Source organism: Petromyzon marinus, chromosome 45, assembly GCF_048934315.1.
Source record: "Petromyzon marinus isolate PM22_M1 ecotype Great Lakes invasive population chromosome 45, UKy_Petmar_22M1.pri1.0, whole genome shotgun sequence".
NCBI lineage: Eukaryota > Metazoa > Chordata > Hyperoartia > Petromyzontiformes > Petromyzontidae > Petromyzon > Petromyzon marinus.
Window position 1 is genome coordinate 4,595,507 of NC_133711.1, and position 26,597 is coordinate 4,622,103.

A 26,597-nucleotide genomic window follows, 5' to 3' on the forward strand; every position below is an offset into this window, starting at 1 on the left:
TTTCTTTTAAAATGAACCCTTTAAGCAAAAAAAAAACAAAAAACACACAAAGGACTCGGTGGCGTTTGCACCTTTGTGTCATCGTCGCTGCTGCTGCTGTTGTTGTTGTTGTCGTTTGTCTCAACTGAGAGCGAGCGCTCCCATCTGAAAGTTTAACAAACTTCGCGAGCGACGTTCACCATGTAACATATTTCCGTCCCCCACCCAAACCCCCACCGCCCCCCAAACCGCCCCCCCCCCCCCCACCGTGTAATATTTTTGCAAAATCCAGCAACAATCATTTTGCTTACAAATATAGAAGTACTGCAGATGTTTGCAATAACTAATAAATACGAATGAGACAAACGCGCGTTCCACTAGACGCGCCCACATCTCCGTCTCTCGTCCATCCAGCACGCACGTACACACGCACGCACGTACGTAAAGACATACACACATACGTACATACGTGTGTGCGTACGTGCGTAAGTACTCACGCACACCAGCTTCACGGCGATCGTGTACGCGTGTACGCGTGTACGCGCGTGTGTGTGTGTGTGTGCGTGCGCGGTCAGACGGATTTCTTGTCGTCGGAGGGAGAGAAATCGGCGCAGGCCGCTGCGGTCGAGACGCCTGTTACCCCGTCGCCCAAGCCCCCACCCCCCGTCTCCATGCTGTCTCGGTGGCCCCACAGACGGTCCACCGCTTGCAGGAGGTCCACCTTCCCATCGCCGTCCTAAATGTGCGCACACCAATAACGTAATTATCACCGTCATCGCAATCGCCATCATCATCACCATCATCACCCAAGTCATCATCACCATCGACACCAAAGACAAAGATCCCCCGTATAGCCTTAACAGACTGAAGGGGCAAGTGCTGTTAGCGAGCATCTATGAAGGTCGGAACGGTACACGAGGGGGTGGGTGGCCAGGATCACGCCTGACCGCCTTTGTATCCCCAGTGGCGATGTTTACACAATGCACTAGGTACTCATTTCAGGCTGAGTCAACCTAGGGGAGGCCCAGGACCGGTTCAGATAATCGTCACTGGTGTTGGCCGTAAGCGGGAATCGCACTCGAGTTGCCAGGTTCATAGCGCAGCGCGCTAACCGCTACACTACCGCTCCCACCACTATCGTCACCACCACTATCGTCGCCACCACAATCTTCACCATCATCATCGCCATCATCACCACTGCCAGCGGTAGCGCGTTCGCCGCTAGTTGTTTAGGGGCCGCACGATTCCAATCCGGCGGGCCGCCCTGGTTAGTACTGCGGGGGTGTGCGTTAACCATTTGATACGTGCTTCACACCGCACACTGAACATCCCCGTGACATCATTTGATCGGAGAAGGCCACTTGCATTGCCGGCGTCACGGACAAACATTACACTTCAATTTTTTTTTCTATATTACACTTCAAATTACTCAATTTGGATCACGCACGGCAAACGTCGCTCCCCACTATTAGAATGGTTGCGAACACTAAACGAAATCGCTTACCATCATCGTCATCACCAGCAGCATGTTTTTTTTCTTCTTATAAGAATTGTTTTAAAAACGTAATTTGTCTGTGCCAACTTTTGTAACAGGAATTGTATTTTATTTAATATTGATTTGTTGTTGTTATTATAATACTTGTTTACCCTATCATGGGTAAACAATGAAACGTATGTTTGTGCACTGTTTTCGATTTACTCTGACACGCTGTTGTTTTTGCTCCTACTTCCACTTCGCTTCGTCGCCGTACTCATTTTTACGTAACCCTTGAAAATGAGACTCGTCACGTCTCACATGCAGCTTCTCGCCTGGTTAAAGCAACGCAAACTAACATACAGCACTCCAACCGTACTTCACCCATGCCGTTTCGCATGCACAGGCCCTTTCTGTCAAGGCCACTGGCTGAACGAGGACTTCCATCCACACCGTGCAGATCGTGGTAGGGGGGGGGCGGCATCTGACCATACTTCACCATGCCCGTCATGGCCGGGGATGAAGGCTGAGAGCATAGGGCTTGCAAGGCCTTACAAACACTGGGTTTTAAACTAAACTTTTAAAATATGTTACCAGGTACGGACCAGTGAGCCGTACAGCTCTTTTTCGGAAGCGACCTGGCCACACATGATAGCTCAATGGAGTGGCTTATTATCACGTGGACATTCATGGCAGTCAAATACTCTAAAACGCGTGATGTGGACCCGAAAAAAAATCCACGCGACCACGGGGAGAGACTGACAACGCAAACTTCAAATAAACAGCAGGCGTCAGGGTCGGGATCAAACCTACGACCTCCTGCATACCAGGCGAGGCAGGTCACATCTCCTTGCCGCCACCACGGCGGCGGATTGAAGGTCAACGCTGCCCTCTAGTGACCGCAACAGAAATGACAACAGAGGCAACAATCGATTCACGACGCTCGCAACCAGGGACTGTAGCGTCTCGCACAGGGCGGTTGCCAACCCGTGGTCCCGCGGGCCTCCACGGGTCCGGGGGGGGGGGGGGGTACAGAAAAGACAAATGATATATCATCCTCGTCAAGGCAATGTACCATTTCCAACAACTAGTGGCACACGTGGTGGTCTGCGAAATGCCTAGAGGTTCAACAAGGCTCCGCACGCTCAAAAAGGTTGGGAACCGTTGGCCTCACGGAGACAACCGCTCATCTCCTCGCCCCGTCAGCTCCGAAACCAGCCGTGGAAATTCCACATTCCCACGGTAAGGGGGGGGGGGTGGGCGGGCAAAGTCCGATCCATCAGGTGACCAACTACTACCATCCACCCTCGTCCTCCTCCTACAAAGCGGCACTTAATTTCATCGACCGTGCTGCGATGATGCGGGTCGCAGCAGCCGAGGGCGTGCGACATTGACCGGCGACTCTTGCGCTTGTTCTGGGGGCATCGATCGCGAAGCCACCGGCAAAGCGCTCGCGCTTTAATAGGTGGCAGCGGAAGAGTAATTGGGATCGATCATCGAGACGAGGGAGCGTGGAGATTTGATTTTAGATGAGGGGACAAACCAGCGGAGGAGTCACAACATGCCGGGGAACGCGAGGTTTTCCTTTCATTTTGGTGCGCCGCCAGCGTGTGTAGTTGCGTGTGTGTCGACGTGTAGGTGTGTGTGTGTAGGTGTGTGCGTGTAGGTGTGTGTGTGTGTAGGTGTGTGTGTGTGTGTAGGTGTGTGTGTGTAGGTGTGCGTGTTGTGTGTGTGGGGAGCGGTGGTGTAGCGGTTAGCGCGCTGCGCTATGCATCTGGCGACCCGGGTTCGATTCCCGCTCACGGCCAACACCAGTGACGATTATCTGAACCGGTCCCGGGCCTCCCCTAGGTAGACTCAGCCTCAAATGAGTAGCTGGTGCGGTGTGTAAACATTGCCACTAGGGAGACAAAGGCGGTCGGGCGTGGTGCTGGCCACCCACCCCCTCGTGTACCGTTCCGGCCTTCATAGGTGCTCGCTAACAGCACTTGCCCATTCAGTCTGTTAAGGCTATACGGGGGATCTTTGTTCTTTGTTTGTGTTGTGTGTAATTGTGTATGTCGGTGTGTAGGTTTGTGTTGAGGTCTGTCCGTCGTGATTAGGTGTGTAGGTTTGTGTGCAGGTGTGTGTGTAGGTGTGCGTGTTGTGTGTAATTGTGTGCGTGGTCTGTGTAATTGTGCGTGTAGTTGTTTGTGTCAGTGTGTAGGTTTGTGTAGGTCTGTGTGTCGTGTATAGGTTTGTCTGTATTTGTGTTGTGTGTAGTTGTGGGCAGCGTTAGTGTAGCAGTTAGCGCATTACGGCCAACACCAGTGACGATTATCTAAAATGGTCCTGTGCCTACTGTACGTCGACTCAACCTCAAATGAGTACCTGGTGCAATGTGTAAACATCAGTTAACGTGTAGAGACAACGGTGGCCAGTGCTTGCTAACAGCACTTGAACTAACAATCTGTAAAAGGCTATACTGCGAATCTTTGTCTGTGCGTGCGTGACGCTGGGCTCACCGTGTAGAGCGTGCGTGAGGCTGGGCTCACTGTGTCGAGCGTGCATGACGCTGGGCTCACCGTGTAGAGCGTGACGCTGGGCTCACTGAGTAGAGCGTGAGACTGGGCTCACCGTGTAGAGCGTGCATGACGCTGGGCTCACCGTGAAGAGCGTGAGTGACACTGGGCTCACCGTGTAGAGCGTGCATGAGGCTGGGCTCACCGCGTCAAGCGTGAGTGAGGCTGGGCTCACCGTGTAGAGTGTGAGGCTGGGCTCACCGTGTAGAGCGTGAGTGACACTGGGCTCACCGTGTAGAGCGTGAGTGAGGCTGGGCTCACTGCATCGTGCGTGCGTGAGGCTGGGCTCACCGCGTCAAGCGTGCGTGAGGCTGGGCTCACCGTGTAGAGCGTGCATGAGGCTGGGCTCACCGTGTAGAGCGTGAGTGAGGCTGGGCTCACCGCATCGTGTGTGCGTGAGGCTGGGCTCACCGCATCGTGTGTGCGTGACACTGGGCTCACCGCGTCAAGCGTGAGTGACACTGGGCTCACCGCGTCAAGCGTGAGTGACGCTGGGCTCACCGCGTCAAGCGTGCGTGACACTGGGCTCACCGCGTCAAGCGTGAGTGACACTGGGCTCACCGCATCGTGTGTGCGTGAGGCTGGGCTCACCGCGTCAAGCGTGAGTGACACTGGGCTCACTGCATCGTGAGTGACACTGGGCTCACTGCATCGTGAGTGAGGCTGGGCTCACCGCGTCAAGCGTGAGTGACACTGGGCTCACTGCATCGTGAGTGACACTGGGCTCACTGCATCGTGAGTGAGGCTGGGCTCACCGCGTCAAGCGTGAGTGACACTGGGCTCACTGCATCGTGCGTGCGTGAGGCTGGGCTCACCGCGTCAAGCGTGAGTGACGCTAGGCTCACCGCGTCAAGCGTGCTGAACAGCTGCCGGAGGGCCTCCGTCACCGGCCGCTCCAGGAAGCGGGCAAACTCCTCCACGCTCGCCGGGGGGGCACCCGCCGCCCGCACGCGCCGCTCCACGCCGTTCTCTGCAGCCAGGCTGACGGGCACGCACGAGTCGTCGTCGTCGTCGCCGCCATCGTCATCGTCGTCGTCATCGTCGTCGTCACCATCATCACACGGCAGATGCCGCCATCTCCTATAACCCATGGGCGGCCGCGGTCAGCGGTCTCAGACGCTACCACCCTACGGTAGTCGCGCAGCTTCAGTCAGACACACCGATTCACGCGGCTAATACGACACGGCCCCCGATGAATGCTTCGGAAGCCACTTTTGCCGCGCTATCATTTGTGGTAGCCAGGTCGCTTCTGAAAAAGAGCTATATAGCTCAGCGGGCCTTACCTGGTAAAATAAACATTCATGTATTTTTTTTTACGCAGTTTATAATTTCATTGTTACTGGCCACAAGTTGGAAGTTCGTCTCGGACGGTGCCGACCAGTCCAAACGCCCGCTCCAAGCTCATGGACGAGCAACGCCGGCCGAATTTCTTTAGCGCCGTACGCAGCCAACCGTGCCCATCGGAGGCGCGGGGGTGGGCAAGGACAATAAACTAAACGCACAAAGCCACTCGTCCGCTTTCCATCGTTGGCTGGCAGCGGTTCACACGAGCCGCTGCCAGCCGTGCTACGGCTCCGGACGGTGGGACCTCCTCCACCCGCGCTGTCCCTGTCCCGGACAACTCGGCGATTAGATCGAGCGCCGAGGGGGGCGACCGCTTCACCACATCTGCTCTGGCCCGGTTGAGTTCATCTGCCGAGCTGGTAATCAAGAGATAGCCCGAGGCGTAAATTCAACACTGGACTCGTGGCGGTTGAGTAAATTATCGCAGTCAATTGCATTGGTGAGATGGGGGCAAAGCAGGAGGGCAACGGAGGGCCGCTGTCGTGCGGCGCCGTCGCGACTGCGTGTTAGAGTTAAAGTCCCGCAGCCAGGATTAACCCCCACCCGCCCCCCCCCCCCAATCCAATCCGGATCAATTTCAAGATCGCACGCATCCTCTGCTAGATCCCCCCATGGAATGCGTGTACGTTTTAACTTCTTTTGCACCGTACGTAGCCAACCGTGCCCATCGTAGGAACTAACCCCCCGCCTACCTTCCCCCTCTCTCATCTCCATCAACTACTCCGCTTCACACACTCTCCCGCGCCCCTCCCATAGGGATGATTAAAATGAAGGCGTGTTACAATGCGCATCAGGGGCCTGCCACAGGTGCAGCAGGGGTGCGTCGCAGGTGCGTGCGTTCCAGGTGGGCTCGTCGCAGGCGCAGCGGAGGTGCGTCCCCGCTCCGGCCGTCCGGCGGGTGAGCGTACCGTAGCGAGCGGAGCAGCGCGCCCACGTCCTCCGTGGCCGCCGTGTCCTGCGAGGCCTCGCGGCGGTCTCGCTGGGCCAGGTAGCTCTCCAGGGTCACGTCCGAGAGCGGCACGCGCAGCGCCCTGGCACGTGCGTACGCGGGCACGCGGTGACACTGAACGCAGCGCGTTCGACAACCGTTGCCGCTCGTCGCGCGGGTTCGTAGTTCGAGTCCAGCGGCCGCCCTCGTTATTAACTACGGGTGTGTGTTAACCGTAGTAGTAGTAATAATGACATTCGCAGGGGGAGGGGGCATCGTGTGCCGGCTTCGTCGGGGTCCACGTTTGCCAAATTCGGAAATTTCACCGCAAATGACTCGGTTGGGGATTCTACAAAGCGCAGCACAGTACTCAGCATAGAGGAATGCAGCACACAGTACGCAGCATACTGCACAAAGTACGTCGGCGCACGCATACAGCACACAAACAAACACGCGCGTCAGTTGCCCTTACCTGGCCATGATTCTCCGCACGTTGCTGCCGAAGAGGGTGGGGTCCCGCTTCTCCTCGTCGCTCGGGTAGTAGACGGGCAGGAACTGTTCGCAGCGACAGCACACGGTTAGGTACGCAGTGCACAGCACGCGATACGCAGGGCACAGCACAAGCCAGAGGGGTAACACTGCACGTAACAGCGCACAGACGGGTCACAGCAGCAGTACACAGCAAGACACAGCCAGGTGACAGCAGCAGTACACGGTAAGACACACAGCCAGGTGACAGCAGCAGTACACGGTAAGACACACGGCCAGGTCACAGCAGCAGTACACAGCAAGACACAGCCAGGTGACAGCAGCAGTACACGACAAGACACAGCCAGGTTACAGCAGCAGTACACGGCAAGAGACACAGCCAGGTGACAGCAGCAGTACACGGCAAGACACACGGCCAGGTCACAGCAGCAGTACACAGCAAGACACAGCCAGGTGACAGCAGCAGTACACGGTAAGACACACAGCCAGGTGACAGCAGCAGTACACGGCAAGAGACACAGCCAGGTGACAGCAGCAGTACACAGCAAGACACAGCCAGGTGACAGCAGCAGTACACGGCAAGACACACAGCCAGGTTACAGCAGCAGTACACGGTAAGACACACAGCCAGGTGACAGCAGCAGTACACGGCAAGATACACAGCCAGGTGACAGCAGCAGTACACGGCAAGACACAGCCAGGTGACAGCAGCAGTACACGCCAAGACACACAGCCAGGTGACAGCAGCAGTACACGGCAAGATACACAGCCAGGTGACAGCAGCAGTACACGGCAAGACACAGCCAGGTGACAGCAGCAGTACACGGCAAGACACACAGCCAGGTGACAGCAGCAGTACACGGCAAGACACACAGCCAGGTGACAGCAGCAGTACACAGCAAGACACAGCCAGGTGACAGCAGCAGTACACGGCAAGACACAGCCAGGTGACAGCAGCAGTACACGACAAGACACAGCCAGGTGACAGCAGCAGTACACAGCAAGACACAGCCAGGTTACAGCAGCAGTACACGGCAAGACACACAGCCAGGTGACAGCAGCAGTACACGGCAAGACACAGCCAGGTGACAGCAGCAGTACACGGCAAGATACACAGCCAGGTGACAGCAGCAGTACATGGCGAGACACACAGCCAGGTGACAGCAGCAGTACACGCCAAGACACACAGCCAGGTGACAGCAGCAGTACACGGCAAGACACACAGCCAGGTGACAGCAGCAGTACACGGCAAGACACAGCCAGGTGACAGCAGCAGTACACGGCAAGATACACAGCCAGGTGACAGCAGCAGTACATGGCGAGACACACAGCCAGGTGACAGCAGCAGTACACGCCAAGACACACAGCCAGGTGACAGCAGCAGTACACGGCAAGACACACAGCCAGGTGACAGCAGCAGTACACGGCAAGACACAGCCAGGTGACAGCAGCAGTACACGGCAAGATACACAGCCAGGTGACAGCAGCAGTACATGGCGAGACACACAGCCAGGTGACAGCAGCAAGGCACACATCACACGATGGCACACAGCCGAGTCACAGCAACAGCACACCTGTGCTTGCGATGTCGCTTTCTGGTTATCCCACAGTGTGGTGCGTGGTTATGATTGTGGAGGAATGCATAGTGTGATCATTCGTTGCCGCCATGCGTAAATCCAGGCAGTGCAACTGAACCGATGAAAACAGAGGAAGTCAAACACATCTGTGGGGTGGGGGGGGGGGGTACCGCACTTGCTGATTCATTAGAGCTACAATTTCGGCGAGATCATGAAAATGGTGAATTTGAACCCAAGGCCATGAAAGCTTGGACATGGAGATGCAATCACCACCTTAGGTCACTGAGACATCTGTGATTCAAGCCAAAAGCTCGGTTATAATAAAATAAAAAACACGGAAATTAATCAATAGTCGCAGTGCCAGTTTCAGCAGAGAAAGCTACATCGTATCAGATTTTTGGGCCAAAGCCACAATTCAATTTTATTTGTTTAAGTTAATTTCACCTTCCCAAAGCTGGACAAATTAGATTAGATGTGCTGGTGCCGGCGATTGGGCAACAGAGATCGCGACGTCCAATCGGATCATAGACAGAGGTCACGTGACTACCAGTGCGCAGTCAACCACTCAACGTTAGTGAAGCACACGCTTTTCAATATTAATTACCGTTACTTTAAACTTAGAACTCGTTTAATTATACCAGCGACCAGGCCACAAATGATAGCTCAACGAAGGAGCTCATCACGTGGAAAATTATTCTGTGTACGATTGAAAACGGGGCGGCGACTGCTCCCACTGCCAGCAACGATTGCCGGCAACAATGCAACGGAGCAGGAATAGAAGCAACAAAGACCGAATTACAAAGACCTCCTCGTATAGCCCTTGACAGAAATGTTGGGAAAAGTTCTGTTAGCCAACACCTATTAAGGTCGGTACAGCGCACGTAGGTGGTGGTGTGGTGGTGCGGCCAAACACCACGCCCGGCCGCTTTTGTCTCCCCAGTGCTGATGTTTACAGACCGCACCAGGTTCAGAGATACTGTTTTTGACAGCGAGCGAGAATCTAATTCGGGTCGCCGGGCACATAGCGCAACGCGCTGACCACTGTGCCACTGCTCCCTCCACAGCAGGGGCAACGCAGCCACACACAGACGCAGCCGTGCACAGACACAGACGCACACAGACGCAGCCGAACAAACAGACGCAGATTGAGAAGAAGCAATTAAAGTGAATGACACACACCTCAATTTCAATGCGGTTATGTGGCTGGCAAAGCGTGAGCCACAATATCTGCAGGCTGCAAAGATCACGAGCCAAACAAAACACGTTAGTGACGGCAATCAAGTGTGCAAACGGTTAGACGGGGGCGCGTCGTTTAACAAAATAAACCATACATTTAATCGAAGCAATTACGGCGCTCAAATAACATCAACATCGTGGTTTCCCTGGATTCATACAGCATCTCTCCTGTTTACAGCCCTGAGTAAGTGGTGGAGATTCCCAATTTCTATGGCGGGGGTGGGGGGGTCAGTCTATGCATAGAATCACTCTAAAATATTTTTTTGGAACAGGTCATTCAGAAAGCACACGGCGATCATTAAAGTGTTCCACAAACGTGGATCATCTGCCAGTAGGTGGCGATCTTGCTACATGATATAACACAATGAAACGCACAATGTGGTACTCGTTTAATTGAACGGGGAGTGATGATGGGCGAGGATTTCGGGATCTCACAGCCGAGTTTTACACCAAAACACCAAACTCTAACCAATCGAATATGGTGTTTAAATGTAGTTTTCATATTAATTAAAATGATCCCTACGCAATAGTAAGATGCAATTGAGCAAAGCATTGTGGGTCTGAATCGGAGCGTTGCGATGATTTGTGAATGCCGAATGGGAAAAGAAAAACAACTCAGGTTTTGGCAAGGCATGGGAGGAACTAACTAAACTATTTTTTTTTATTTTACCAGGCTAGGCCCACTGAGCTGCATAGTTATTTTTCAGAAGCGACATGGCTCTCTCGAACGACAGCTCAACCCAGCGGATTATCTCGTGGACAATTTTATCAGCCAACAAACGGAGAACCCCGAAGAAAAAAAAACCCAGCACGCCTCGCAATCCCCACGCCTACGACGCTTGACGAAGCCCCGGTGATGGTCACGAAATCCAAACTGCTCACCAAGTTTCAAAGCCTGCTCGGCTTCCGTGAGCCTACGACGAGACATCCGGTGCCATTCGGTTGCAGTAGACAAATATTAAAGGAACGTTCAGCTCGGTAACGAGCGCGCGCGCACGTAAGGGAAGGCCCGGCATATCGCGAAGGCTGTTGCGAGTCGGCGGTCATCATCAGCGTCAACAGCATGACGCCCGGAAATGTATCGATAAACAACGGGGGTCATCGGATCAGAATGGAATTTCCAGGCCACCATCCCACGATCCTCTTTTGAAAGGCAAACCGAGCCGGGCTTTAGACTGTCAATGTCTAATACGGGGTGGGGGTGACCGGTAAGATTTCAAAACGAGGCAACTCAAAATGAATATCAGGTCAGACTTAACGCAAAATTTGCCTTCACGCTAAATGTTTATGGACCAATCGGTGCGAAAGACGTTCAACATACATAAAGAACATGCTGATGCATATGTACACAGCACAGAAAGCAATGGATTATATGAATCCAAAAGCCTATTTAATACATAATTATCTGGTGCATTGCGGGCAGCAGAGGGCAGTACAGCAATATCAATTAAACTAAACTATTTTTTATTTTACTAGGTAACGCTCACTGAGCTATATAGCTCTTTTTCACAAATGATCGTTCAACAAAGTGGCTTATCACGTGAAAATTTACAGCAGCCAAATACTCTAAATGCATGATTCTAAATGTGGAGGAAAACCCAAAGGCCCCGGAGAAGAACCCACGTGACCACAGGGAGAGACACGCAAAACACTACAGCAGGCGTCAGGGTCGGGATCAAACCCACGACCTCCTGTATATCAGGCGAGATAGTTAACATCTCCTAGCCACCGTGGCGCCACCTATTGCTGTAGCATCATTTCCTCTCCACACTCCCATGCGTATAATAATCATCATTATAATGAATTTTATATACAGATATACCCAGGGAAAGCCTCGCCGAATCCCAAGACCCTTTTTCAGGAGGGTCCCGCTACATTGGGAAGCTTGGCCAACACCCGTGGCGCGTATGCAAGCACACTTTTGTTTTATAGCCACGGGAGGGAAACCGAACAACCCCCGCCCCCCCCCCCCGCCGAGGAAATTGACCTCGTAGGTTCAGGAATGCCCAAGTCAGTGCCGGAATGGACCAGGTATGCTCATGCTAACGTTCGTTGCGTTACAAGCGAGCGCTCGATATGCCTGCTTAGGCGCCAGGCCGTGTAACCGTCCGATGTGCGTGTCGAGTGATGCCGCGTGTTTGTTCAGCACCATGTCCGACGTTTCGCCACCTCGCCCCCCCCCCCCTCCATCCCGTTCTGGGGGCTTCATCACCCAGCATGCGGAGTGAATAATCCGATATAATCGTAGCAATGCACCGCATCCATACACATTATCACACAAACAAGTGAAAGATCCCCCTGATTAGCTTGAATGGGCTGTTGAGTAAAGTGCTGTTAGCGAGCACCTATTAAGGCTGGCGTGGTGGACGAGGTGGTTGTGTGGCCAACACTACACCCAGCATCCTTTGTCTTCCCAGTGCTGATGTGCTATACACACCAGACCAGATACTCATTTAAGTCTGGGTCGACTTTACGGGTGGCCCAGGACCGGTGCAAATATTCGCCACTTTAGTTGGTCCAGGAGCAGGAATCAAACTCGGGTCGCCGGGTTCGTAGTGAGGCGCGCTAACCACTACGCCACCACTCCCCAAAGACATAGGTGCATAATCACGCACACTTAAACACACATGCATACGTACCCGCACACACACACAAACAAACACGTGGTTGGCACAATATCCGACGTTTCGCTCCACGTGCTGGGAGCTTCTTCAGGAAATAAACGATGAACCCTTTCCGGGACATGTGCAAGTCGGAGGGTGGGTGTCCCGCTCACCGCCGAATCTCGGAACCCGCAAGCGGCTCGGCGTTCATTTTATTTAGAGAGGCGTAGCAGCAGCGCCGTTGTTTTTAAAGACGTTGTTACTCACCGCAGAGAACCGTAGGGACATGACCGCACTCCGCGATAGCTGGTGCCAAAATTGGGACACTCCCTCCCGCGCGGCCTTTTACGTACGTCATCAGAATGGGAAAGGCTCAAACTCCCAGAACGCGGAGTGAAACGTCGGACATCGTGGCGAAGAGCGCGGCTGTACGACCCCGTTGAGGCGATCGGAGAGCTGAAAATATTCTAAGTTGTTTACGGGAGTGGCTGGGCCCTCACATCCCATTGATATTCACAAACACTCCCAACGATCAATGTCATTCAATTAGAATTACGCACTCGCAACGTATCGACTTTTTGTGGTTGTTTTTAGAACGTGCATGTCACGTTCAGCCCTTCCCCGCCAATCAATCCACTGAGGGCCTTCTCCCCGGCAAATGAGGGCAGCGTAGACGTCATAAGCGCAGTGCAGTACAACAAAGGAGTTTGCTGCGTTGCCCTCTGCCATCCACAACCCCACAGAAAACTCACGGCGCCTGTGCCATACGCTGTCCAGGCTTGATGATATCGGGCGCTATCACGGGCGATTTGGGAACGGCTAACATTCGTCATTCTCATCGCGGTACATTTGTGGCTGCGTAACTGCGAGCCTCCGAGCGGTACGGACGCGCAGGCTAAATGTGAACAACTTGGCGCGTGAGCATGTAAGAAGCAGCTGTGGTAACGTGCAGTGATGCGGGCGAGGAGTAAACATTGTTAAAACTTACGCCGTCGGTCCATGCCAAGTCCAAGTTATCGTGTCCTGCAATTACCACGCACGCGGACACACACACGGACACACACACGGACACACGCACACACACACGGACACACACACGGACACACGCACACACACACGGACACACACACGGACACACACACACACACGCACACACACACGGACACACACACGCACACACGCACACACACACGGACACCCGCACACACACACGCACACACGCACGGACACACACACACACACACGGACGGATACACGCACGGACACACGCACCGGCGATTAGCACGGCTGGCTACGAAAGAAGTTCAACACACATACAAACAGACCAACATAAGTTGCGTAACGAGCACCCATTAAGGCCGGTACGGCACACGAGGAGGGCGAGCGGCCGTCACCACGCCCCGGCCGCCTTTGTATCTTCGCTGCCGATGTCTAAACATCGCAAGGGGTACTTATTTGAGGCCGAGCTGACCTAGGGGAAGCCCATAAACCGGGAGCGGGAATTGAACTCGGGCCTCCGGGCCTCGTAGCGCAGCGCGCTAACCGCCACACCCGTCCACACACGCACACACACTTCGACGCGCTGCTTACAAATGTTTTCACAGCAAAGGCAATACACAAGTGTGTACTAGATTTAACCACACACAGAGCTGTTGTGATGGATGTTCCCATCAGTTACACGGGCTGTGGGGTTCACGGGCTGTGGGGTTCACGGGCTGTTCACAGGCAGGCTATTTGCATCGGCGGACGCAAAGCATTATGTCAAGGATATCGATGCGGGATCGGGTTTCTGGATTCCAGAATTACACCTCCCGCGTTTGCTCTTTGCTCGATGGGATTACAGTGTCTATGCTACTCAATAATGCAACATCCTGGCAGCATCAGCAGTAAAGCCCCTTTGTCAATCCACTGCTGGATGGAGGCTCTCCCCTAACCATATTTCACCACGCTGGTCAGTGTGGGTTGGTATAATGGCGGCGGGGGGGAAGGGGCAGGACCAGTTTTGACATTCACAAGAGGTTTATTTAGGTTAGATCACTTAAATATAAATGTGTCGTTGAACTGATGGGCGACACAGACAATTAGTAAGGTTTGTCACGTAAACAAAACGTGCCAATTAGTTACTCGTTCAGCACCACCGGTGTGTTGGAGAGTAAACCGACAACATTTATAATTCCGAGTACTGTGACGTTTCACCGGTAATAACAACCAGTTGTGGAGAGATCCTCCTCCTGTTTCGGTCTTAAACAGAGGGGGTAAATGTGATGTCATCACTTGTGAGCCAATCAGGTGCGCAGACGAGGGGGGGGGTGGAGGTTAATGTAGTCATCTATATTAAAATAACTATTATTAGTTGGGGTATTCTCAGTTAAGTTAAGCCACACACATAATGTATGTGACTAATTTTCACATCGCTCACCACTCATGTTAGCCGTGTACAGGAATTGAACTCAGGTTGTCGGTGTTCATAGCGCTCTGCACTAACCATCGCTCCACCGTGGTTGCACTTACCCGTGCTTTATTGCAGTGATCATTTAGCCGCCTAGGCTTACGCAGTCTATTTATTTTGCAACTGTGTTGACACTTAATTGTCACACACGTGCTGGGCGCCGCTGACTCTCAATGCCAGTGTGGCCTGTAACCCAGCACTGTTGAGGCAGCGTGGGGGTGGGGGTGTTGGATCGCACACAAATTCGTGAAACCACCTAAAGCGCGAGCGTGCGGGCTTCCTTGTGCAGGGCGTGACAAAACAACCACGGAGCTTTGATCTGCGATTCAAAATGAATTACGCCGTATACAATATTATATTATCATAATTATTATTATTCATCATCATCGTGATCCACGGGCAGATAGCCCGTAGGTGTCCACTGCACATTTCGTCATTTGTTGTTTCCACTTTCATCTCTGTCTTGTGCCAATCTTCTCAAGTAGCGGCCACATCTTTCTGGCACCAATCTATTATCGTCGTCCTTGTCAAGCCATTCGCTTTAGCACGTAGGCTTTCACGACCAGTATTATTCATAAAGATTTTTTGGGTTAGATCGCGTTATTTCCATGGTGAACTGAATGGCTGGGTTTTTTTTTTTTACCGATTGACACATTTTTTACTTGTTGGCCGTGTCGGGTGGTGGAGGGCTGCGACACATTTATAAATAACGCGATCTTAGCCCAACAATCATTATTTTGAAGCCATTCTCTGTTCGGTCTTCCTCTCTTTCCAGTTCCTTCCATTTTTCCGAACAACAACACTTGACATTTTCCTGTTGTTGTTGTCCATCTTACGTAGATAGGTGTCTGAATAGTGCCAGTTTCCTTCTCATCGCTGCCTGCATCATCGGGTCGTCTTCTCACCTGTGCAAACCTTTTTCTGACTTATACATTGGTCACTCCTCTCAGTTGTCCATCGTATCCATCACCATTAATATTAGAGGTTATAAATACCGCACCGCACTCCTCCTGTACCAGGGCACGTACACACAGCCGGTGTTGGTATCGCGTGTAGCGGGCCCGTGCCGGCGCCAGAGTGACCACGGTCTCTCTCTCTCTCGCTCGCTCCTCTCTCTTTGGCAGTGCCACCCACTGATCGAGGATCCGCTTCCTCCCGCTGTGGGAGGAAGTGAACCCTCGATCGGCGCTGTGCTCCGATACGACCGAGGGTCCCAGTGGGAGATCCACCGCTGGACGGGATGCGTGTACATGTCCACGTGTGCGTGTGTACGTATGTTGAGAGGTGTTGTGTTATCATGCTTCCCTCTCCGCTCGCGCGCTCACTCGGTGATCCTCGCGTGTACCCTCGTGTGCGGACGTATGTTGTAATTATTTTGCACCGTATGTAGCCAACCGTGCTAATTGGAGGTACGAGGGGAAGGAAAAACTAAGCACAAAAAGCAGTTTTAAAGAAAAGAGTTCTCAATCTAGATGATTTAAAAGTGCAAAGCTCCAGCGGCTTCTGAATATCGTAAGGAAGCACGTTCCAGACGCACACTGCTGGACAAATGCCTCTCTCAACATCGTGTCAGTCGTGGATGGGGGATTATTTCACCATACTTCACCACGCTGGTTGGTGCTGGTCAGTAAAGTTGGGGAGCACATAAGTGCAGTGGGGGCTGCGACGGGATTGTGCCACATAGCCCTCTGCTGCCCACGAGACAGGACCTATAACCTATAGCACCTATTATGCATTGGCGGTGTCGAATGAAAAGCCTTAAATTGTGGACGAGGCCTTCCGGGACATGCTGTACATCATGAAGTGAGTAAACTTTATAGGCGCGGGGTTGATAAGCGGATGAGTATTAAGTGTCCTATAAAACACGCACACACACACAAAACGGACAACTGCACAAACGTATTGCGTTTCATATCACGCGATACCCATGGCAACAATACACCTCGCTACAGAGGCTGCCTCTTGCCAACGCGTACGGAGATCCCGGTGCTCACCATTTTGTTTCCGTATCGCAACACCACCGGCTGGATCGGCACACCAGGAATGAAAGCGCCTGCACCAGAGTAAACAAATACATGAATGAATGAACGCATCAAAGAGGCAAACAAGTACCGTGAATAAATAAGTAGAGCGCTGGCGATTGCAATGGTAAGAAGACGATCAATCAGATATCCCAAAGCCACTGACACCACCTCTAACGATCCCGCGATGGATGCAATGGTGCTGTCTCGTGTCAGCAAACAAGACGATTTGTCAGCGTCAACATGGGCGTGTGGTGACGAGTGTGACCAGACTGGCAAACCCCCCCCCGACCCCCCAGCGTGTTTACATGCATTAACCGCCTTAGACGAGCACTTACTATTTTATTATTATACATTTTTGGGCGCGCGATGTTCAGCTGCCGTTCGACTCGTGACAAGCGCGTGAATCGTCGCCACCCCTCACCTGGTTTGAACTTGATCAGGCAGGTCCTGTTGGTGCACGTTCCTTCTGGGAAGATCATGATCTGCGGCGAGGGGACAGAACAAGTTTCAAACAACAGGGGGTTATCTATTTCCCAGTTACTTATGTGCACAGCTTTACTCTGCGCCGAAATGCACGGGGGCGATCCGCTCTCTTACAGGGCTATTGTGCGCAAGATCTGCCCTTTCTTTGTCCGACCTGTGTGTTTTTTTAACCATTAGACAATCCTAAAACTCTGCGATGCGCGTCTGGATCGTCTCTTTAACAGTTCCCAGATTCTGCAAACAATTTGGATCGAATGTATTTCATGAAGCTGCTGCCCCAAACATTTTGGATTCCCAACTAATTTTCCTCTCTCGGCAACTTCATTCTGCCATGTCTGTCCTCGCTTAAAACAGACTCCATTAATATCACTCAAAGTTTAAGCGTGTCATTTTTTGCAACGTAATTGCTATTATCAAGTTTGGTGGGGGTTTTTATTTTTAAATCTGTAATCGTGGATTGCTTTGATGTTGTCTGCTGGTTGAGACTCCCTTGAAAGAGAGCTTCTGAGCACAATAAATATTCTGATTCTACATCTCTGGCCTCTCTCTCTGTGCGCGTGCTGTGAAGGAGGGCCGTCGCCAGAAACGTCGCTCATTGTACGCTTCCTATTTAAGGCCGCAGGGTTATTGCCTGCTCACGCCGCTGCTGGTGGGAAGGCAGGTAACCACTAAGCTCCCCCTGTGTTGTCGATCAGAAGATGATGGGGGGGGGGTAAGGAGGAGGGCTTTGCGCTGTCGCATAAAAAGGACCAAAATATTTCCAAAGGGCTTATCGGCTTCCAAACATTATTTAATGACCTGGATCAAACGGACTTTTTTTTTTTTTTAAACACACGCAGGCAGTTCCGCTGACATTTTTCCGGGCCCACGCAAGGCCAAGTTGGCACCGGTACACTACTGCCGAGTGTATATTTAACAGCAGCTTATGCCATCGCGTGTTACGGTCTGCGGTCCGATGAGAACACGGCGGCGCGTTCACGGTCGTGGGGCGTACGGGTGTGGCTTCCCCGGCAGGAATTTATGTAATTTTTTTTGCATTGCTTGTTGTTGTAACTCGCTGACCCCCATCGCTACCGGAGATTCGTAAAAGTAAAAAAAAAAGAAATAGCTTCGTACCTCATTGGCTTTCCTCCTTTCTCAATTTTGACGAATGAAAAAAAAACGTGGCAAAAATGTACACCGAAAATTTACTCAATTGGAATATGAAGAGCAATTGCTGCCGCCTAGCGCGAAAGTTTGGCAGGACCCTCCTCACAAAGTTAAATGCTGCAGCTCGTCTGATCGGAAACAGAAATATGATGCGTGATGAGCTGCACTGGCTACCTATTAAACACAGGATCACGCATAAACTATGCCCACTCCTGATTCTTGGTTCTTTCGGTAAAGTCACGTAGAAGGGAAACAATGAAATAATAAAAATATAAAACTATGCCTACTCCTTTTCAAGAGTCTCCATCAATCCGCTGCATCCTATCCCGCCGATCGGTGAGCGCCAGCTTCAACAGACCCAAATCGACTCCTGCGACGAGCGGCGCCCCCTGCTGCTGTACCCCCTGCTGCTGTACCCCCTGCTGCTGTAACCCCCCCCCCCCCCCCGCATGTAAACAAACCTCGTGCGCGATACGGCTTGCCGCAGTTTTCAGGGAGTATCCGGGCCCAAAGACGCTGGAGCACGCTGCCAGCACACGTACGGCATCCATCCCCGAGTCTGAGCCAGTGTTCCGCAAATGATTCTAACCAGTGTTGTTGTTCCAGAGAGCCTACTTCAATGCGTGATCAGTGCGCATTCGTGATGGACTGGACTCGTATAAGAGTGCGCAATCTAAAATGTTCTTACTTATCGGACTCGGTGAGGCTTTCCTGGACAAACAAGCATAAGCTAATTGTATGAATTCATAAAAAGTATGGTTAAAAGATAAAAACAAAAAAATTGGTATCGATGTCAATCATCTCATCATAGCGCATTTGTGACGCACGTGGCAATTCCAACTGGATGGGTGCCGTTGCAAACGACATCTTCCATCCCAAGGGATGATCCACGTAAAATAATCGAAAAATAAATCTATGAATAAGCGACACCAACAGGGCAAACGCACGGGATTCCACATTTTTATTGCAGGACTTGCGGGACAGTGCAAGCAACTCCTGTGCATCCACCCCCCCCCCCCCCCCCCAAGCTACACCAGAATGCGGGGTATGCAATGCGTACGTCAGTTTAACACGTTGTAGGCTTTCGCGACCCATAAGAGGTTTCTGGGTAAGATCACGTGAATATAAATGTGTCGTTGAATCGATTGGCTCACAAATGACGACATCACATTCATCCCTCTATTTAAGGAACGAAACAGGAGGATTTCTCCACTCATCTGGCCGACGCTTGATGATGCTCATTGTAATCGCTGGCGAAACGTCGTACTCGAAATGTTAAATGTTGTGGATGTGCTCTCCAACATACCGGTGTGCTGTACTAGTAACGAATTGGCACGTTCTGTTTCCGTGATAAATCTTACTCATTGGCTGTGGACAATGCGCACGAGTTCGCAACTTTGAGCTACGCACGCACAGCGATCCCCTGACCACCCTCGCAGTAAAACTGCGTGTACGCAACCAAATAACAATTAAAAAAAAAATATTCCGCTAACTGTTCACCCACGCCTGGAAACTAGTTGTCTTGGAGCATTCGGACGTCTGCTTGTCCATTCGGTGGATGTAGTCGGTGTAGGGATGAGTTTTTCAGCCAACGCAAAAATTTCCACAAACCAAACAGCCCCCCCCGCCACCCACCAACCCATCCACCCACCCCTGATGACAGATACGCATTCCCTTCCCTCTCGGAATGGCAGCACTACAAAATATTTGCACATTACCGGAACGTAAAAAACCCCCAATAGAAAACCGAACACGCGCGTCGATGGAACGGTCGCGCAAAATGCGACGTCGCGAACCACCGCTCCCGTAAGCGCTGGCCCCGAGCACGCGAACGCGCTTACGCCCCCGGCAGGTTCTCCATCGGCGTCCGCGCTGCCAATTCAACACTTCAACGGGGGACAAACGCACGCGGGGAAAGCGTCACGGAATCCATGTGTGTGCGTGGTTTTTCTTCCTATTCTTTTATATTTTTGGAGGTCGTGGTGGGTGGTGTGGGGGGGGGCTTGAACTCGACTCACCGGAGGCCACTTCCCCTTGGTGGCCGCTCGTCGCTTGATCTCCTCCACGGTGTTCCGCCGAGAGTTGGGATCGTCGCGGGACACGAACACGGGCTGCACGTACTTGATGAGCGCTGTGGGTACACGCGTGGGGAGAGAACACGGGCTGATACCCGTCCAGTGCTCGCAGAGCTGCATTGGCTTCCGGTTGCTGGGGGAATAGATTATGAAGTCGCACTCATTACACACAAAAATGCTTGCCACAACTGAACCACAATAACTTGCTGATCTCGTCAATGAGCATAAATCATCTCGCGAACTCCGCCGATCATCCTCGCAGCAGCAGCAGCAGCGGCGGCTTTTGGCTAGCCATCGAACAAAGACGGTCACTGCATCGCGTGGTGCTTTCAGTTGTGTTCCTGCGGTCGTTTGGAACGTTCATCCGATGTTCGGAAGCACTTTTAAATCATCCAGATTGAAAACTCATTTGTTTTAAAGCTGCTTTTTGTGTTTAATATGTTGTCCTTTCTCCGCACCTCCGATTAGTACGGTTGGGCTTACGTACGGTGCGAAAGAAGTTCAACATACACGAGGGTGATACCAAGAGGATCGCCGAGTGAGTACGCGAGCAGAGAAGGACGAATTAGAGAACAGAATCGAGGCTACGGACAACATCTCCTGCACGCTGCGGCGCTGTGAACCAAGCGAGCAAATTTCGATTCCTGGCCATGACCAACATCACAAGCTTAAGTCGCCATTCATTATTGTTCGTTGGGTCAGATCGTTAAGAGTAAAATATGTTGTAAACCCTCCTCCGCCCGACACGGGAAATCAATCAAGTTGTCACGTGACACAAACACGCCAATTTATTACTGCTTCAGCACTCCACTGGTAATGTTGCTGAGCAGTCTCGCGACATCTCGCTGGCAGTTACAACCAACCGGGCATCATCAGGCAGTCGCCAGAGTTGTGTGCAACGCGCATTTTTCTTCGGCGATGTGACAGAAAAATCGATCCTGAATCACAATATCGAAAGCCTTCGTGTTAAATTCAAGTGGTTGTTGTTGTTGCAATTTTGGCACCTAGCTGGGAATATTTCAGATCTTCCATCCCCCCCAAAAGCTCCTTACGAACGCGGAACGGAATTTGGCAGCGTCGACTGACGTCCCATCAGGATTCTCGCCTTGCACAGACACAACTGGGCCTTTCAAGGCAGCTGTCAGCAACCCGCGCTGACCAGCGTGGTGAAGTATGGTCACATATCCCTCACGACCTTATTGGGGAGGGGTCGTGGGGGATGATGGGGGAGGGGTGGTGGGGGATGATGGGGGAGGGGTGGTGGGGGATGATGGGGGAGGGGTGGTGGGGGATGATGGGGGAGGGGTGGTGGGGGATGGGGGTGAGACAGGGGAGGGGTGGTGTGCGATGATGGGGAGGGGTGGTCGGGGATGATGGGGGAGGGGTGGTCGGGGATGATGGGGGAGGGGTGGTGGGGGATGAAGGGGAGGGGTTGTGGGGGGTGGTGCGAGGACTGTTTACAGGACACTAGTCAACGTGGGTAAGAATCATTCAGCTGTAAGCCGTTTAAAAGTACAGTGCACCGCATACTCCGACGACTTTTAAATGTGCATGTCTGTACGGTTACGCACACACTATACACACACACAAACACATTTACAGTAACACACGGTTGTTGTTGTTGTTATCGAGGTTTTAATAAGTGTTAGCCGAGAGCCAAACTACTCCCTGCAGCTCCGGCCAGACCAGGCACCCCCCCACTCGCCGACGAGTCCGACTCACCAGAGCGTCACCGTGGAGTGGCACTAAAACATTCCAAGGTCTGCACCAGCAGGGTTCCACAACCCACTTGCTCTACCGCCACGTGTTTATTGAAACCTCCGTTCGGCCCTTGAGATGGCGCATCCTGCACAAAGGCTGGCATCGCGTTTTTGCCAGTAGGGGGCAATGTTGCCACGTACAGTCCCAGTTATTTTTTTTATCAATAGTTAAGGGTTTTTTTTTCTGAACCGGGATTTTATTTTTTTACAAACATGGGAGAAACCCATGAGGTAGAGAGGGAGAACATACAGAACTCCACGCATGAAGGTGCCCGAGTCAGGAATCCAACTTGTAGCTGCGATGCACAACGATTGTCAACACCGTGCCGCACTCAGCCGGAGCATGCTGGATGACGATGCACCCTAACTCACTCTCACTCACGAAGACACAGATCCTCCCCCCGTATAGCCTGTAACAGACTGTAGGGGCAAGTGCTGTTAGCGAGCACCTATTAAGGCCGGAACGGTACACGAGGGGGTGGGTGGCCAGCATGACGCCCGACCGCCTTTGTCTCCCCAGTAGCGATGTTTGCACACCGCACCAGGTACTCATTTGGGGCTGAGTCGACCCAGGGGAGGCCCAGGACCGGTTAAGATGATCGTCACTGGTGTTGGCCGTGAGCAGGAATCGAACCCGGGTCACTGGGTGCATAGCGCAGCGTATCGCTAACCGCTACACTACCGCTCCTCCACTCATTCACACGCGCAATAATTCACTCACTCTCATTCACACACACTCACACTGATTCACTCCCTCACACACTAACTCACTCACACTCACAACAACAACCGACATTCGCTACTAAGTGGCGGTGACGTCACCACGACGCTTGTGCCAGGCCATGTGCACCTTGAGGCCACGTGAAGTGTCGAACGCCCGCTGGCAGGAGGTCACGGGGCAGACCCATGTGCCACGGGTCGACTGACTGAGATGACTGAGATGACTGGCTGATGCACCACCTGTGCCCCCTACTGTGCCAACACTACTCACACACTAACTCACACTCACTCACATACATGTACATTTTTTAAAGTATTATTACTGTGTTATTTAGTGCAGTCATTGGTTTCCAGCCTCTGAGATTTCATCTAACTTGACGAAAGCTCTGGCCTTGAATCAAGAATGGCAGGGGGAGATGGGGGGGGCTAAACGGAGCTCTCTGCGTCTCTAACAGCAGGCACTGACTGACAATGAGTTCCCTAAGCCATAGGAGACCACAGCCGTTTAAACGTTAAGGAAGGAAGCTTGCAAGAGGAATGGCTAAATAATGAATGCCGGAAGCCAACGCGATAACCACTGAGAACGTTGCGGGGAAAAAAAATATATTTATATATAAATATTTACGTCAAGGCAGAAAATGCCGGCGTGTAATGTTTATCACACACAGTCTTCGCAGTTACCAGTTCGATTCGATCTCCCGCAGCGGCAGTTGAAACATTGAAGCACGGTGGCTAGGAGATACTCTTTGGTTCTATTCGGTAAAGTCACGTAAAAGTATAAAACAACAAAAAATTAAAATATACTTTTACGTGACTTTACCGAATAGAACCAAAGAGTATGGATCCTTGCAGTCACGAAAGCTTCAAATCTAGAATTGGCTAGGAGATGTTAACTACCCCGCCTGGTATACAGGAGGTCGTGGGTTCCATCCCGACCCCAAGCCTGACGCCTGCTGTATATTTGGAGTTTGTGTGTTCGCTCTCTCTCTCGCTCTCCCCGTTGGTGGCGTGGATCTTTCTCCGGGTCTTCAGTTTTTTTTCCTTCCACGTTTAGAAGCATGCGTTTAGACTCAAGGGTATTTGGCTGCTATAAATTTCCACTCGTTAAGCCACTTCATTGAGCTTTCATTTGTGGCCAAGTCGCTTGTTAAAATATATATATATAGCTCAGTGGGGCCTTGCCTGGTAAAATAATTCTAAAATAGTTTATCTTAAATCCCCCCCCCGAGAGCCTCTGTCCACTCGGCAGTATAATTGGGCGACACCACGGTTAGTCGATCGCACGCGGTGGGGTAGAGCGTGGGAACTCCCACCTCTTCCAAGACATCTAGCTGGCGCGGACGAGTAGGCCAAATACCCTCTAGATGGGGTCTCTCGAGAGCTCCCACTAGCGGAGGAGGCGCTTATGTCAGCAGTCGTGGGAGCAAGCAATTGCAGGGCTGCGCCTTTACCTGACAAAGCAGGTTCCGGATCGCACGTCACTGTGGTCGCTTTTGATGCGTGAAAAGTTGCACACGACGCGCGTTTTTACACGCTGATATTTAACGACTTGTATCGATTCTGAAGCCCACGGTACATGCATAGAATCATGTAAGAATCATAGTTTGTCCGATTTGGAACAGATTAACACGTCGCCCTGCGCCCTCCCCCCACCCCCCACGACACAGAAGGTGCTACCATTCACTGCTGTGTGAAAGAACGAGGGAGTGATTTGTGAATAGAATCCTGAGCCCCGAATCGATTTGCTGGAGGTGAATTGTTCTGCTCCTCTTTGTACGTTCTTTCCTCGATTCAATCCCGATTGCTGCTGTCGGCGTCACGTCACGATACGAAGAATCCCTCCGGATGTCTCGCACGACAGCGCGACGACCCTTACACGTCGCGTTGGAGAACAGCCTCGCGGAAGTGGATGTGGCAGAGCCACCTCCGAGATCCCTTCTTCAAGAGACCTGCCGGTCCACAGGGCAGCGAGCAGCACTTTCCCACTCGCCCTGCCACTGAGTGTGATGTTCATCACGTGACAGTCAAACCCGATAACTTTAATTTCGCAAGAGCTGGAGTGTTGGCAAATTAAGTGCCGTCGTGAGCGACTGGGCCGAGGACCATCGACACTTGAGAAACTGGTTTCATCACAGCCTGGACTCCAACCCTTTCCGCTCGGCAGTGTTAGGCTCAGGGCTCCGACCTCCGAGTCACCAGGCCGCATGAATGTTCCACTCTCAAGTTTCAGTTCAGAATAAAGTGGGAATAACTCAACCGATTGGAATCCAAATGGCCCTGCGTTTAGCCGTAAAAAAATACGGCAATTTCCTGTATTACAAAACCGAGTTGCCGCTTTTTGTTTCTGCAATAGCCTGCTACTGGCGTCGTGTACCCCGAATGAGTTGTGTTGCTTCCGCAGTGGTGGATGGAGAGGTGCTGCCACAGTGTAAATGGTGCGGCACTCTGGACTTATGCACCAGAGGTCGACGGTTTGACTCCATCTCCCGGCGCGGCAGTCGAAACAACAACGATGGTGCGAGTTCTTAAAATCTCTCCCAACCGCCATCCGTCCGCACAGCAGCATGAATGGGTTCAACCAGGTCGCGTGCGGTGAGGATAAAGTGTGGGCAACTCCCTCCTCTTACACAAGACGTTTGGTAAGACAGAGAGAGAGAGAGAGAGACTGGGAGAGAGAGAAAAACAAAACAGGGAGACAAGAGTGAGAGAGGGACAGAGTCAGAGAGAGCGAGGAAGCCAGGGATATAGAGACAGAAGAGGCAATGCGAGAGAGGGGGAGAGACAAGGCGAGATAGAAAGACAGCCATGGCAGCAACTGGTAGTTCAGTTTTAATATCGCGAAAGTCGCACAGCCTGGGTGCGTTTCTTAAACGTTACAAATTAGCCAACAGAAGAGCGTAGCCCGACACTCGCAGCTACACACGACCCCGCAACCTTCAACTAAGAGCCATTGTTAGGGACAGAATTTACACCGCGGATAAGTGGCGACGATAACTAATTAGTTGAGAGACACGTCTGTCACGCTGGACACGAACAAGCTAAATAAATTAACACTGCGCTTAACTCTCATAACCATTTACTTGACATGGCACGATCACATTACGGGTACACGCACACACAAAGCTATGAACTTAGCTTTGGATTTAAAATAGAAATGTTCCAAGCCCATGGCTTTTGTTAAAGCAGGAATGTACCACTATCATACTGGCCCAACGGTGGTGGGGGGGGGGGGTCAGATAACATAAACCACCTGCTATATGGGGAATATGGAATACTCCACTCGATACTGTGATTCAATGGAGCTGTCGTGGTGTGATTAATGGTTAGCGCGTTGGATTGCTGCCAGTGGTGCGACGGGTACGCGCACCGGGCTTGCGATCCAGAGTTCGCCGGTTCGAGTCAATCTTCAGGCACAGCCGTTGAAAGAATTCGGAAAGTTTCTTTAACAATCCACCGCAACCGTCTATGCCCACCCAGTCGGTATGAAGGGAAGCGCCACGGTTAGTCGGTCAGTCGGCAGGTCGCGTGCGATGGGGGTAAAGTGTGGGTGCGCCCGGCTCTTCCGTCACGTCTGGTCAACAGACAAAAAAACCCTCTTCGAGCTCGCTCTAAGCGTAGGCCACTTCAGGCAGCGGTGGCGTGAGTGAGCAATTGGAGGCCTGCGCCTTTACCTGCCCACCGATTGGACGGTTTGAAAACCGGACGGTGAAGTTTTACGTCACAACCCACCACCACTTTCACCTGGT

The 26,597-nt window shown here is 52.1% G+C and overlaps 1 protein-coding gene across 1 annotated transcript in view; it reads right to left on the reverse strand.

The window, feature by feature from the left end:
• Positions 1 to 245: 245 nt before the first annotated feature.
• LOC116952068 (lysophosphatidylcholine acyltransferase 1-like) overlaps positions 246 to 26,597 on the reverse strand; it is a 62,091-nt gene continuing 35,739 nt past the window's right edge. The window contains exons 4-12 of the mRNA XM_032971097.2: positions 20,315 to 20,427; positions 17,086 to 17,146; positions 16,635 to 16,693; positions 13,180 to 13,214; positions 9,532 to 9,586; positions 6,759 to 6,841; positions 6,267 to 6,389; positions 4,860 to 4,995; positions 246 to 715 (exon numbers count right to left, since the gene is read on the reverse strand). Coding sequence (XP_032826988.2) covers positions 551 to 715; positions 4,860 to 4,995; positions 6,267 to 6,389; positions 6,759 to 6,841; positions 9,532 to 9,586; positions 13,180 to 13,214; positions 16,635 to 16,693; positions 17,086 to 17,146; positions 20,315 to 20,427 — 830 coding nt within the window. The 3' untranslated portion in view covers positions 246 to 550. The remainder of the gene's footprint in view (positions 716 to 4,859; positions 4,996 to 6,266; positions 6,390 to 6,758; positions 6,842 to 9,531; positions 9,587 to 13,179; positions 13,215 to 16,634; positions 16,694 to 17,085; positions 17,147 to 20,314; positions 20,428 to 26,597) is intronic.